Here is a 15580-nt window from a genome sequence, read left to right on the forward strand (position 1 = left end):
CTAGCTGGGATGGTAATAATGGAAGCCTAGTGGGGAGTCAGAATTCCTACCCATGCCCAGCAATAATGAGGAGCCCTTCCACCCCTTGGTTGTCAATAGAAACCAGATGGAGAACCTGGATTTCTGCCCCACCTGGCAGTAGTGAGGTGGCACTTCTCCTTCCCCACTTCCTTTGCTGAAGAAGTGTCAGGGAAAAAAAAAAAAAAAAAAGAAAAGAAACACCTAAAATCGAAAGTTTAAATAAAATCAGGAGTATCATAATATGCCATTGTCCTTGTTTTAGTTAAAAATCACTTGTCGTACCAAAAACCCAGAAAATCTCAGTTTGAATGGAAGAAGACAATAAATGCCAACACCAAATGACAGAGATATTATAATTTTCTAACAAAGATTTTAAAGCAGTCATTATAAAAATACTTCAAGGAGCAATTAATAAACATGTATGAAAAAAGTGAAAAATATAGAAAGTCTCAGGAAAGAGAAGATTTAAAGAAAAACTGAATGGAAATTTTAGAACTGAAAAATATAATAACCAAATTAAAAACTCAGTGTTAGAGCTCAACAATAAAATGGAGGGGACAGAGGAAAGAACCAGGGAACATATAACAATAAAAATAGGAACTTCCCAAATTTGGTAAAAGACATAAACGTACAAAATTCAAGAAGCTAGATGAACTCCAAATAAGTAAAGCCAAAGAAATCCACACCAAGACACATAAACGTTTGAAAACTAAAGCAAGGAAAATATCTTGAAAGCAGCCAGAGAGAAATGATACATATTTATAGAGGAAAATCTATTTGAGTGACAACTACTTTCTCTTCAGAATCTATAGAGGCCAAAAGAAATGGAATATATTTCAAGTGTAAATAGCAAAGAACCATCAATACAGAATTCTATATCCAGCAAAAGTGTGCTTCAGGAAGGAAGAGAAAATTAAGACACTCTCCAATGAAGGAAAACTAAAGGAATTTGTAACTATCAGACCTATCCTAAAAGAATAGCTACAGGAAGTTCTCCAAACTGAAAATAAATGATCAAAGAAGGAATCTTGAAACATTTAGAAAGGAAAGAACAGAAAGAAAAAATGTGGGTAATTACATTTTCCTTCTCCTGTTGAGATTTCCAAATGATGTTTAATAGTTGAAGCAAAAATTATAACATTGATATGATCTAAGTGTATACAGAAGTATTTAAGGCAATTATATTATAAATAGGGGAGGGTAAAATAACATAAAGGGAAGTAATATACTTCTGTACTTCACTTGAACTGGTAAAATGTCAACACCAGTAAACTGTATTGAGTTACATATATAATGTAATACCTAGAATGACCACTTTAAAATCTATAAAAAGAGACATACTCCAAAACACTATAGGTAAATCAAAATAGAATTCTAAAACATTTAGTAAAAAATATAGGAAGGCCAGAGAAAGAACACAGAGAAATAGGAAACAGACAACCTCAGCAAACAAATAATAAAATGGCATACAAGCTCTAACATACCAATAATTACATTAAATGTAAATGGTCAAAATATACCAATTAAAAGATAAAGATTGACAAAGTGGATTAAAAAACATAACCTAAGTATATGCTGTCTTCAGAAAACTTGGTTAAAATATAATCGTATAGGTAGACTGAAAGTAAAAGAATGGGAAAAGATACATCATGCAAAACATTCATCAAAAGGAACCAGTAATGACTATATTAATATCAGATAAAGTGAACTTCATAGCAAAGAAAATTACCAGGAACAGAGTGACAATGCATAATAATAATAATGAAAGGTTCAATTTACCAAGGAGTCATAGCAATTCTAAATGTGTATGCACGAAACAAGTAAGCTGCAAAATATATAAAGCAAAAACTGATAGAACTGAAAGGAGTAATGGACAAATGCACAATTATAGTTGGATGCTTAAACACCCCTCTCTCAACAATCAGTCGAATAATAGAACAGAAGAAATTAGCAAGGATATAGATAAATTAGCAAAAATATCAACCAACAGGATTTAATAGACATTTATAGAACACTCCACCCAAAACATCTGGGTTTCTGATAGGCATTAGATAGGGAGCTACCTGTGCTTTCCTTCTACCTCTTTAGAAATATTTTCTAAACCCAAATCAGCACATGGGATATAAAAAAGTTTTATTTGTTTTTCTATATATATTTAGTGACTATGTAACACATCACATATGACATATGATGTGTTTAATATTTTTTCATTAAAATGGGTACTTATATAAAGATTTTTTTTCAATTTTTCTACAACAGAATTGTAAACACCCTCTTGAAGAAGTAGGCTCCATAAGCTGCACTTGAGAGAAAGGAATCTTCCTTTCAGCTGCAGTGATTGACCTCTTACTGAGTCTTCCTGGAGCCCCAAGAGCAGGCATCAAGGAGCAAGACAGTTTGGACATAGGACACATTCCCCTCCCTGACTAAAGGCAGCCAGAGCCTTCCAGCTGCATTGTTGCTTGGGGAACCCTGGGATTTCTTTCCCATAGTAGAGTTATATTGCGTGCAAAATAGACTTTTAGACCAGACTAAACACTCAGCCACATTGCTTTATCTCTGTTCCAAACAACCAACTTGCAAACAAACTTTTGGAGCACAGCCCTTATGTTTCTGACATCCTTTCTTTCTCTGATTTTCTGTTCTCTTCCTTCTGGATCTGCCTTTCTGATATCCAAGTAACTAGTACTTCAGTAGTCTCTTTTGTTTCCCCATTACCTACCCTGTCTGTTATAACCTTGGGTAAAGAGAAAGGAGGCAAGAATTACCTGTCTTCTTGCTGCTTTGTGTTTTGGTTTATTCTCTGCATGCGAACTTAGTTCAATCTCCTAGTAGTGACCGTAGGCTAACCCTTAAGCAAGCATTGCAATCATCCTAGCCGGCCTCTTTATACCTCTCGCCTTTGGGTCCCGTGTCACCCCTGCCTCCTCTAGCAACAGCTACCACAGAACCTGCCTTTACCCAGGCTTGCCCTGGCCATCGCTATAGTGATTCCTGTTCCCTTGCTTATGACAAATGTGAGAAGGCCTCCGCGTAGAGGGACTGATACTCATCAGATAAGACCCTGGCCCTTGTAGATGATTAGTGCACTCCTCCCGAGCTTACATCCCATGAATTGTGAAGGGTAATTGATATTCAAACCAGTCACTTGAGTTGGTGACATGATTTTCATGTTACACAAAGAGAGGGGTCATCAGGGGAAAGGAATACCAGGTCTGAGATCATTTTCAGTGGTCAAATCTATGCCATCCAGACCATCCTCCTCCAGACCTGCTTCTCTGTGGCTTGACTGTCATCCAGACAATAACCTTTAGCATACCAGTTTGACTTTTAGGAGGACTTGGGGTGTTTTCCCATTATGTAATGTCTATGCTTCAGTAGAAATCTTATGGAAACAAATGGAGGAAGTTTACCAGTCCAAGTAGTGGATAATAAATCCTGACTTATCTGGTTAAAAACTGATTTTCTGTATCCTTTAGTTTGTACACATATTTTTTTATTGTAGTAAGGTCTGAAAAATTCAAGGAACCAAATTATTCAAGTATTTCAAATGCTGTTGTCCTTTTGGCAAAAATGGTGCTTCTTAAAGGCTGAGATGCTATGTATTAGCCTTCTTCAGCAGACTGAGTGAGTAAAACATCCTTTCCTATCCAGCATTCAGGATAGAGTAGCCCTAATTCAATTAGGATACTTTATAAACTTTACCACTGTGTTCATCAGTTCAGTTGATATAACTAGATTGTTTTGAATGTTATTTTTAAAGAAAATATATGGTTTTTTTCTTTAATTTTTATTCTGGAATATTTGCTACTACATATTTTCTTTACAATAGATGTTCTTCTGTTTCATGAGAAATAAATTTTTCACTGAGACAGATTTTCTGATCAAAGCTAAAAGCAAATATATTTTAGCTTAGCAGTATCACAGGTCAAGGTAATTAACGTTAAAAAATATTCTAGGGTCTTTTTGTTAGGCCAAATTGATGTTTTAATTCCTTTCAGTTACCTAACTAGAAAAACATAGTGCAGACAAAGGGCATTCCTGGTAGATTACGTTACTTCTGTTGCATACATTCTTGTAAAAGACACTTTCATAATCTTTCCTTTCCTTAATCAATATGGAAATAACTTTTAAAAACATGTACAGTGATGTGAAATGAACAGAACTATTCAATGAACTGACACATAAGCTTCACTAAAAAATCACAAATTTCTTCTCAGAATATTTTTTACTTAATCCCAGAATAATATTTTGAATAAGACAAAACCAGACTGCCATGTTACCTATTCTCATTTATGTGTGTAGCTTAGGAAAATCCATTTATAAAAGCCAACTTCAGCTTTAGTCAAGTTATTCATGGAAGTTTAGCCTAAAATTCAGCAATGAAGGAAAAGATTTTGTGTGTGTGTGGTCAGTTTTAGGATTTAGGGCAAAAGGTGATTAGATACAATAGTAGAATATCATCTCTGGTTTAGAAGTAAATAACTCAGTGAAGGTTTTATTATTTTTTTCTTTAGAAATTTATATATATATATCTTTAAATTATCCGCCACTCTAAAAAGTTGTATTATTTTTTAAAAAAATCATACACCTTGAGTTGTGCGTTTCACTTTGGTGAACTCAGTGTCACATAGATAAGACTGTCTGTTTGCAGACTAAATCAATGGTTATAATAACGAAAGTCTTGGCTTATGGAGAAACATATGTGAATAGTAAACATTACTCCAAATTATGCAGAAATTTTAGAATGGGAGAATTACATTTTTAGATCTGGTTTTCACATTGTTAAAAGCCACAGTTGGCACAAATAGAAACTGTAGAAAACGATCAGGAAAAAAATAAAGGCCTACCAAAGGACTGGCCCTTGTAAGACTTCATCTGGGTTTCTGAGCTTGTGTAGTCCTGCTTAACTTCTGACAAACTCTCCTGGTTTATGCTTTTGATTGCCTAGCCTTAACTTTGCCTGAGCAGCTCTGGACGGAGCTCTGCTGGAGCGTGGGATACTCACATCTCCAGGACTATCCAGTTTCACAGTCTTTCCTCAGCCCCAAGAATTTTGCTACCACGCAGCCCTGCTTGGCTCGCACCTAACTCCTCTACATTCGGCAACATCTTGCCAGCCTCAGGACCAGTTAGAAGGTGTGCTAGGAGGGGCTATCCTTGGAACGGCTTTTTTGCAGTCAACTCCTACCTCTTCCCTCCTATAGGGAAGATCTAGTATGTATAGATAAGGCTTGATGCCACCCTGCTCCCCAACTCAAGTACCAGAATCTGATAGGAAGTTGACAACAACATCAACCCCTGTTAACCAAAAACACCCAGAAAATCCAGAGACCCCATTTTTATTTGTTTTTATTAGCTAAGACTGAATTTGGCTATAGATAACAGAAAACTAAATTACAGTGGCCTAAACAGATAGGGATCTATTGATATTTTTCTCATGCACCAAGAAATTTAAAGGGGAGAGTCCAGAGATAAATAGTATCTCAACAGTGCCATCAAGGATGTGGGTTCTTTCTAGATTTCCACCCTTTGTCCTCAGCACATTTACCCTCATGCTAGTCATCTGATGATCACACGATGACTTCTGCTACTTTAGGCCTCATGTCTGACATTCAGATGGAATTAAGGAAAATGGGGCAAAAGCAGAGGCTTATTCCTGATGAGGCTTTGGCTTATTTAGGAAGAGAAGTCCTCCCCCAGGAACCTTGCCTCTACATTAGTAGCCAACACTAGGCCATATATCCCTAGCTATAAGGGATGTGGAAAAGCCATATGTTTTGACTTTCCCATGTCTCTAGTCAAGGAAATGAGGGGTTTTTTATTGGCTTTTGGGTAGGGTACTAGTATTTACTACATCCCTACTTCAAGATGGTCTTGGACCTACCTACCTACTCATCTTCCATGGACCTACCAAACACCTAGCTAGTTAACTCCATCCATACTAGTTAACTAGTAACCTAGACAGTTAACTCCATCCTCTTCACCATAACTAAAGTCCACCACATCCATGTCTCCTCCAGAATGTCTTTGGGCTTCACAAGCCCTGACAAGACCACCTCAGACTGGGGTCTGCAGTTTATTTATGGGAGACCCTCTTGGAAGCACGTCTAGATGCACCTATCCACAGGAGAGCCTGTCTTGGTTCCCGTGATTATTAGTAGTACCCTTATTATTTTAAAGAGAATTTAAATGAAAACTTTTTGCTGTTTACCTCTATTTGTGTGCTTACTAGTGGCTTCTGTCCTCAGCCACCCTCCCATCGTGGAGGTAAATATACCAAGCCCTTTTTCTAATCCAGCAAATCTTGTAAGGAGCATTTTTTTTAAGAGACTGGTTTTTTTCTTCTAAACCTTATGATATACTTTGGACATACAGAACCTATCAGCCATTTTAAAGAAAATTGAAGTGACTAGAAATAATATCTTGGTCAGAACAGACCAGGAGTAACAATCACATTTTACACTGCAGTGTACACACCCATGTATGGGAGATTTCCTACCTCCAAATTTTCACCTGCCCTAATTAAACTGTGCCCAGTTCAAGTAATTCCCTTTGCTTCAGCACCATCAATCCTCCCTCCCCAATATAAAGGCAAAACTGAACAAACTGGGGCATTCTACTGTGAAACTGTGCTAATGGCACTGGATCACATACCACCAAAACAGCAGGACAACTTGGCTTCCAACCCCCAAGTTCCACTTCAGAAAACTGTTCATACATCTCCCCCAAACCTCCTATTGTATCATTAATTGTGGTTTTTCTTCCCTCTGCATTTTCCCTCACTGCTATGGCCGGTGCTTTCTGTGGCCTAGTTTGGGGGCAGTCTCAACAGAAGCTCTTAGATTGCCACTATTGCCTGCAATGATTTGTCCCAGTTTTATACCAGTACCTGCCATCTTGGCTTCTCATGTCAGTGTTGTGACCTCTCTTGTGATGTCAGCTCTTGCACCACTTCAAGGAAGGCAGCAGGTTTTTCCTCCTGACCCATTTCCCTCCTACCCCCCAAAAAAAGAAAAACACTGGCCGAGTCCCTTCCCATTTATTTTATTTAACAACCCTTAACTCACAGCTGCCATGAACCAAGCACTTGCATAATCTCTGGAGAGAATAATAAATGAAATATAGCTGCTGCCATATTTATATATATATATATATTTATATTTATATAGCATAGTAGGGGAGATAAATGTAAAGAATTTTAACATATCACAGTTACGACTGTTATGAATACAGATACAGGTTAGGAATGGTACCAAGAAAAGGAGAAATTAGTTCTACCTAGATAAGTAAGGGAGAAGACAAATGAATTTGGATGAGTTGGGAATTTTCCAGACAGACAAAATGGCATCAAGATAGGTGACTGAGTTAAACAGAAGGCAGCCTTCTATTGTAGAGTATGTGTACTTGGAGAATTTAGTGGTACCATTTAGCCTGTGAGATGAATGTCCTATTGCAATGTCTTCCAACTTTAGCCCTCACTCATTTCATTCCTTAGCCACTCCACTGTGAGTTGATGTCCTGTAGTGATATTAAAACACTAAGCAGATTTCAGAAGATGATGGTAGCAAATAAAATAGAACATTAGACTCAGTGAGGTTTTTTATTACACCTGTATTTAGATTTTTAATGAAATAAAAGTAAATAAGTACCATTCTTCTAAATCATTCTCTTCCCTTTGTGTTTTGTTTCCATTACTCCTGCTCCTAGATATTTCCTTCACTATGGTGATTGAAACTGTGAATTCTGCTGGGTTTCCAGGAATGCTGTCGATAGTCATTGCCAGGAGAAATGTGTTTTCCCCTTAGGAAATTACACTTCTATTTAGTATTATTGTTTCTGACCACTGTGCTGTGTTATGAGCATTTTTGAGGAAAGAAAAAGATAATTGCTTCCTTGGAGCAATTACTGGAAAGGAAACTGGTATTCTACTTTCTAAAAACAAACAACAAAAAAAGTACACTTAGATGGGAAATTACCAGGAAAAACAAGAGTAAGAATAAAGGTGAGGTGAGGTACATTCCCTGATGAAAAATTTACTTTTAGAAATGTAAGATTCCTTACAAGTTTTTTGAATGTGTATATTTTTTCCAATCCAAGAATAACACCACAGAAAAGTGCTTAAGACATAAATGTTTACCTCCATGAATTATCAGAAAGCAAGCTCCCATATAACTCACACCCAGCTCAAGGATCACCGTTGCCTGGATCTCAGAAGCCTCTTTTATACCCCTGCATATCCCACAATCCACTTCTGAGCTCATTCAGGTTGTTGGCAGAATCCAGTTCATGTGGCTTTTTGACTGCAGTCCCCATTTTCTTGCTGGCTGTCAGCCAGGGGTCCCTCTCAGCTCCTGGAGGTCACTTTCAGGTCCTTTTCACATGAACTCCATTTTCAAACCAACAGTGGTGCATTTAATCCTTTTAGTGCTTTGAATCTGTAACTTCTTCTTCTGCCACTAGCCGGAGAGAACTCAGATTTTGAAGGACTCGTGTGATCAGGGTAGGTCCACTGGGATAATCTCCCTTAAAGTCATCTCAACTTTATAACATAACCTAGTCATGGGAGTAATATGCCATCATACTCACAGGTTTCACCCACACTCAGAAGGGAGGGATTGTAAAAGGGCAAGGAGTATTTGTGTCATCTGGCAATTCTGCCTGCCACAGGCTACCTTTTTCTGCTGCTTTGAAATGCTACCTTTGTCAAAAATTAAATATCTATATATGTGTAGTCATTTGTGGAAGAATTTATTTAAAATCAATATTATTTTTTCCTTAAATGTTTGGTAGAGTGGACCAATGAATTCATCTTGCCCTCCAGTTTTCTTTGTGGAGAGGCTTTAAATTACAAATTTAATTTCTTTAATAGATATAAGACGATTGAGGTTATCTATTTATTAAGTAAGCTTCAAACTTGTGTCTTTGGGCAGAATGGCTGTTTCATCTAAGTTATTGAATTTCATGACATAAAGTTGTCCACAAAATTACTTGATTATCCTTTTGATGTCTATATTATCTGAAGGGTTGTCAGTTCCCTTTCCTGATACTGGTAATGTTTTATGTCTTCTCACATTTTTTTCCTGATCAGCCTGGCTAAAGATTTATCAGTTATTGAACTTACTTTTAGTTTCATTTAGTTTCTCAATTGTTTTTCTGGTCTCTGTTTCATTAATTTCTGCTGTGAACTTTATTTACTTTATTCTACCTACTGACTGGAGTCAGACCAAATATCTTTTATATCAATATACCTGAGTATGTTAAGTCACTTTATTTAAGAGAGAGAGAGAGAGACTTTAAATTTTGTTTTTAAAGAAATCTACTTACGATTTCAAGAGGCATACTTAAAACAAAATGACAAAAGGCTAAAAATAAAGGACAAATAGGCAGATGATGCCAAAAAGAAATCAAAGTAACAATAAAAACACCAATCAAAGTAGAATTCAAGGCACAAAGAGTCAAGTGAAAATTTGTGTAGCAGGACCAGAAAATCACATAAATTCATGTTATCTCTGGCGTTCTTCCTTTTTCTCAGTTATTTGACATCTTGAAAATGAGGGTCACTCTGCTCACTCCACAGTCAGTATCATAGAACTAACCCTCATAAGCAACTCTTAAAGATCACTTAAACCTGTTTTAAAATAAACATTCTTTTTAGTTGTGTCCTTTTTAAAAAAAATATCAAGATCGTTTCATGTTCGTAACTGTGTGTGATTTCCCTGGTATACATGATTTATCTATCAAAATTTGCGATTCTAATCCTTAAATCATAAAAATGCCTTGATCGGGTATGATTACACACATCTGCTTTGGCATCTGACATTAGGTCATCATACTGCTAACGTTGCTATTGAGAAAGCCAGGTGAGGGTGAGAGAGATTCTTCCACAGGGCATTATGCTCTTGTTTCCAGAGACAGTGCATGTTGCTGACTCACATGCCTCTCTTGGCCTCACTAATATCTCACATCACATAGTACTTGGCAAAAGAAAAGAGCAAAACAGGAATATACTACAATTAATTTGATATTTGTGTGTGTTCTATATATTCTAAGTGTTTGCCTTTTTTTTTTTTTTTTTTAATGTAGTTAATGCTGCCTACCTTGGGAGCCAAGAAATGATGGAGGTGGTGAAGAGAGACAATGAAACCATAAAGGAACATTTATCTAAGGTAATCACTTTAGTGCTACAAGGAAGTACCTAGATGGGCAGAAATACTTAACTGAGGATGAAAGGCTAGAGTTGGTTTAGAATCTGTAAGACCTCAAGGGTTTGTAAATTTCAGATCAAGTTTTACTTCTAATTAACATTAAGGCAGTCCTTGAAAGTTGCATAGAAAGTAAGTAAAACTGACTGCATAGTTACTTAGATATGTTTTACCACCTGTTTTTGTTGGGTTTATTTTTAGAATCGATACTTCTCTCTAGAGCTTTGTACGGAAAAGACTCTCAATAATATTTATGGAAGAAATGAGTTATATTAAAATATAAGTGAAACTTTGGAAAAGAACTAACATGCCTATGATCTGATGATCCAGTGAGCCCATCTTTCTCATCCTCCAATGCATTAGAGTAGGAATGCCCAGCTGACAGCAAGGCGAGTTTTCTGTACAAGCAGGTGCAGAAAGGCAACAATTGAAATATTTAGCGTTTTTGAATTGCTGCTGTAAGTGCTGGAATCTTAACACAGGCATATTTGGAAGCCCAGTTTCTGAAACTGTGAGGCGCCATGGTTCAGAATATGTCTAAGCACCCTAGAATTAAGGCGGCCCTGGTACTCCCATGGCATCATTTGTCTGTCTGTCCATACAGCTGTCTGTCTGTACAGCTGAATAGGATAGAGCTGTACCATCTAACACGGTAACCACATGTGGTTGTTTGTGGCTACTCTGAATTGAGATGCGCCTTGAGTGTAAAATACACATTGGATTTCAGAAACTTTGTACCAAAAAAATAAGTAAAATAGTTCATTAATATTTTTATATTGATTACCTGTTGAAATGATAATATTTTAGATATGTGGGGGTAAATAATATATATTATTAAAAGCAATTTCATTCATTCCTTTATACTTTTTAAAATGTAGTTACTAGAAATTTTTAAATTACCGGTGTGCCCTTGTATTTCTGTTGGACTGTGCTAATACAGAGTTTTGCAGTCCAGTGCTGAACCGTGACATCTGCTGGATGCAATGAAACGAGCCCCACTGAGTGACCAACTCTTACAGGGCCCAGGAACCTTACAATCTGCAAGTAAAATCTTAGATATCCTGCCGGGTTTAGAATCTCTTCATAAACTTTGAGACATTTGACTTAAACTTGCCTATAGTGCTAATTCATATTTCTATAACCTCCCAATACAATTATCTTAAAGCAAGAAATATATATGTTCTTAAAACAATATTTTTAGAATATCGATCTGTCGTAGCTTCACCGAGAGAGGACTTCTGAAAGTGCCCGTCTGTGTTTGTCTTACGGCCATAGTGGTCATCATATTTCTAAAATAGCAGTTGGCCAGAGATTGAAATTTTGAAGACAGAGGAAACCCTCATTAGCTGAATGGGGGAGGTTGGGGCCTCATAAGGACCCTCTTTCCAGGGCTTTCAACTGTTTCCACTCATTGACGTATGTGAAAATGCAAGAAAAACAGTATTTTATTTTTTAGTTAAAGTATAAGTGAATCTGTTTCAAAGCTGTGCTTAAGTTCTCAAGGCTGGAAGTTCATAAAAACAACTCAGTTCCCAGTTAATAATAAGACTGGCAGATGCTCATTTCCAAAATTCACACTTGCTGAATGACTAGAACCCATCATGTGTCAAAGCCCGTCTTACCACCTGTGGAAGCCAGCTGCTATAAAGTACTCATCACTCCTGGATTCTGTTTGTATGTTGTGCTCAGAAGGAGGTCAAAGGAAGGTGCTAACTTATTCCTGTCCTAAGTTAAATCCATATGCAAGTGTAATTATTCCCAGATAGAGGGCTGCTCATGGTAACCGTGTCAGGACTGTACTTTACTGACACTTTTGTGGGAGAAATATGGGGGTATAATGGTAGATGGCAGGCATTTCAAGGTTAATATTAACACACGGTCACAGGACTAAACTTTTCCAACTACAGGGAATGGTTTTATTTTGTTTTTAAGATAACGTGACATGTACTTGTGGAGTTTGGGAAAGCAAGGCATTGTTTAGTTTAATGATGCACAACTACCTGCGATTAATTGAATGTCCTTTCTACCAGCTAAGTTTGAACCCTCCACTAGAATAATACAATTCCAATTCCTAAGTGAAACGAGGTATAGAAAGACAGGAAGTTTATTGCAATTTTTTTGTTTCTGTAATGAAAAAAAAATGGAAACATGCTGTAATTTAATATTGGTAAAAGTTGAATCAACATATGTCTCAGTCTGCTTGAGAAAGTAAGGAAATTTAAAAGGGCACATAGTTCTAGCAAAATAGTGGGCATTTTCCCCTGCCTTCCAAACAACCCTGATAATTAGTCCGACTTGAAAACCAGTTCCCAAGACTAGACATATCCCTACTTTAAATATTCTAGTCAAGGATACTCTGTCTCATTTCTGCCCAGATATAAGCATTCAGAAACTTCGTGCCTCTCCAGGACTGTCCATTGGAGAGATGTTTTGAGCCACACATTTCGTTGCAAAAATCGTTAAATATATCTACTATTCAACTTTTAAAACAGTTCTGGAAAATGTATCTTTGTGCCATCCAGTCAGGAAGCCACAGGAGATTTAGTCTAAAAACAGTCACTCTACTACCTCACGTGGATGGCTTTTGGATTCTTTCTCCTCCTCTAGAAAACTGTTATATCATAATCAGCAGACTTTGGTTCTAAATTCAAATTTTTTACCACTGAATTTCCACATGAAGAGAACTTTTTATGTTCTTGAGGGAAATGCACCTTTTTAACTCTGAAAAATCTCCGGAGCTGATTGTCTCCCTTCCTTCTTTCCAAGGTCTAGAGACTTTACCGTCGGTGTCAGACAGTGCTGCAGCGCTACATCAGGTTATTTCCCTTTCCTGAAGCAAATATGTCAGACTCAGTTGTTTCTAAAAGAATATAGTAGGGCCTGTGGCGTCATAGGTTGTGTTCTTTCTTCACCTGACTAAATTCTGCCTGTCCTTTAAGACTTGGCTCCATTGTCATCTTTAAGAGGCCTTCCCCAGCCCCTGGTTTTGGTTAGAAGTCCCTCCCCTCGGCTCCCATGGCTCCATATGTAAAGTTATAATATTGCATTTATCACACAGTATTTAAACAGTCGGTTTTCCCCTCTCACCCACCTTGAAGGTTTTTCTCGTCTTGGTATCCCTGTGGCCTAGCATAATGCATGATACCTGGTGAACAATCAATAGATGTATACTAGGTGGATGGACAGGAAAGCTGTTACAGATTCTAAGCCTTTTATGTGCCGTGGATCTCTCCAGCTGTGTCGTGTATGGACTCCTTCTCAGAATAATATTTTTAAGTGCATGAAATAAATACATGAGATTACCAAAAAAAATTATATTGAAGTATAGTTATCAAAATATATTAAAAGCAAATTTGTGATATATAATTTGTGCATCTTTATTAACAAACTAAATAATGAGATATAATAGCAGTCAGAATTACCATTGTAAATATGTAGTGACGTGCATAAACTTTTAGTTACTTAACACAATTTTACTGTAATTTGGAAATTTCAGTAATTTTATAGATGACAAAAGATAGGTATTTCTAGCATTTCTGTGGTTTGTTGCCTGTATTCATAATTGAAGGAAATACTAAATTATTGTTAGAGGTTAGCAAAAAAAATGATATATTCTTTTTCCCATCCAAGCTTACATTACTCTGCTCCCTTCAACTTGCACTGCATCTACCCATGAAACTGTGTGGACCTGTAGATCCCAGGTGAAGAAGTTGCTTTGAGGCACTAGAAAACGTTAGGGAGTATGGTATTGTGGTTTGGGCACTGGCTTGAAAACAAGAAGCCATGATATGCTACACTAAAGAGACTATTTTGAGTTGTTAGGGAACCATTGAAGGATTTAAGGAAGGGGGTAATGATCAGGGTGATACTCAGAGTATTTGACCACCATATGACATAACCACTGACCCATCAGAACATATGCCATCTGTGAACAAACAGCCAGTTCAGAGGTGCCAGTTCATATCAGTTAGTCCTAGGAATGTGGCTAGATTAACCAATGAGAGGGATTATTTGGGGGAAAATGTGTATCAGAATGTTGGAAAAGAATGAAATTTGAAGTGGGAAAACTGTTTAGAAGACTTTTACAAGAACTAAGGCAGTGGAATTGGGGATAAAGAAGGGGTAGAATTTGGAAAGATTTAGGAAGTAGAATCAAAGATACTTAGTACTCATAGGATATGAGAGAATGGAGATGGAGTCTAAGATTATTTCTCTGTATTTGGATTTTGTAGCAAGATAGGGAATATGGGAGAAGAGGTGCCAGCAAGTTGTGGGAGCTGGTTGAGAAAGTAGTTCATTTTGGTACTTTTGTTTGGGATACCTGTGGGACATCCAGGGGGACACATGTCTGGCAGGTGTCTGGATATATGGGTGTGAAGCCTAGAAGAGGAAGCTGGGCTGAATTTTGATTGGGGAATGATGAGGATATATTTGGAGTCGTGAGCATGGAAATAGTAACCCAAGGAAGTATGTAGTATAAGGAGAGAATACATCTAAAGGTTGACCCTTGGGGAACACATTTAAAGGTTGGGAGGAAGGAGAGGAACTAATGAATAAGACGGAAATGGAGGGGGGAGGGACGGGAATGAGAACCAGGATGGAATAGACCAAAGTAAGAGAATCAACTGTACCTTTTCACCACCCCAGTCCCAATCCTTCTGGGAGCTGCTGGGGTATGCTCTGCATTATGAGGCACCTGGTGTGTTTGAGGCCAATAGGAGGTCAGCATTCCCATTCTGTCATTGTTCTCAGCTATAAGGGGCTGTATTCTCATTCAAAGAAAAGTGAATTAGTGTTTGGTTTAGAAACTTGAAGTTTTCATTTAAAACTCACTTAGGAGGGAAATTCTAAACTGCCGTGACCATCCTTGGCCTAGGCTTATGGAAACAGCTGGTGTGTGCTACTGCCAGGCCAATTCTGAACATCACTATCAGTCAATAGGGGTCTGAAATTGTTCCCAGCGAGAGCACATGAGACGCTGCTTTCTGATGAAGGTAGGCAGCGGTGGAAGGACTTCCTGCCAAGTGGTGCTGCCCCTGCCCCCAGAGGGCCGGCCTGGGGCCAACAGTGTGGTTGGGAAAGGGGCAGGGTGTCCCCAGGCACGGGGACCCCTCTGCCGGCTCTCCCCAGCCTGCTTAGCCCGCCTGAGCCCAGAGGCGCGTGTTGCCTTTGGGAACAAACAAACCTTGCACAGTTGTTTGCAGATCTGGGCATGCAAATCCTTCGGACGTGCACACGTCCCGCTTAGTGGAGCATAGGATGTGCTCTCTGGACCAGCTAACCAGGACTGCCTTTCCGCCAACCTCGGTCTGAAACTGATTGTGTTAGTTCTGCCTGTTTAATTTGAAGCCTGT

The 15580-nt window shown here is 37.9% G+C and overlaps 1 protein-coding gene across 2 annotated transcripts in view; it reads left to right on the forward strand.

Annotated features, from left to right (window-relative positions):
- LDAH (lipid droplet associated hydrolase) overlaps positions 1-15580 on the forward strand; it is a 105475-nt gene that overhangs the window by 67947 nt on the left and 21948 nt on the right. For both annotated transcript variants that reach the window (XM_059078786.2, XM_067008046.1), the window contains exon 6: positions 10108-10190. In XM_059078786.2, coding sequence (XP_058934769.1) covers positions 10108-10190 — 83 coding nt within the window. The remainder of the gene's footprint in view (positions 1-10107; positions 10191-15580) is intronic.

The sequence above is a fragment of the Kogia breviceps genome, chromosome 11 (genome assembly GCF_026419965.1).
Source record: "Kogia breviceps isolate mKogBre1 chromosome 11, mKogBre1 haplotype 1, whole genome shotgun sequence".
NCBI classification, from domain to species: Eukaryota; Metazoa; Chordata; class Mammalia; order Artiodactyla; family Physeteridae; genus Kogia; species Kogia breviceps.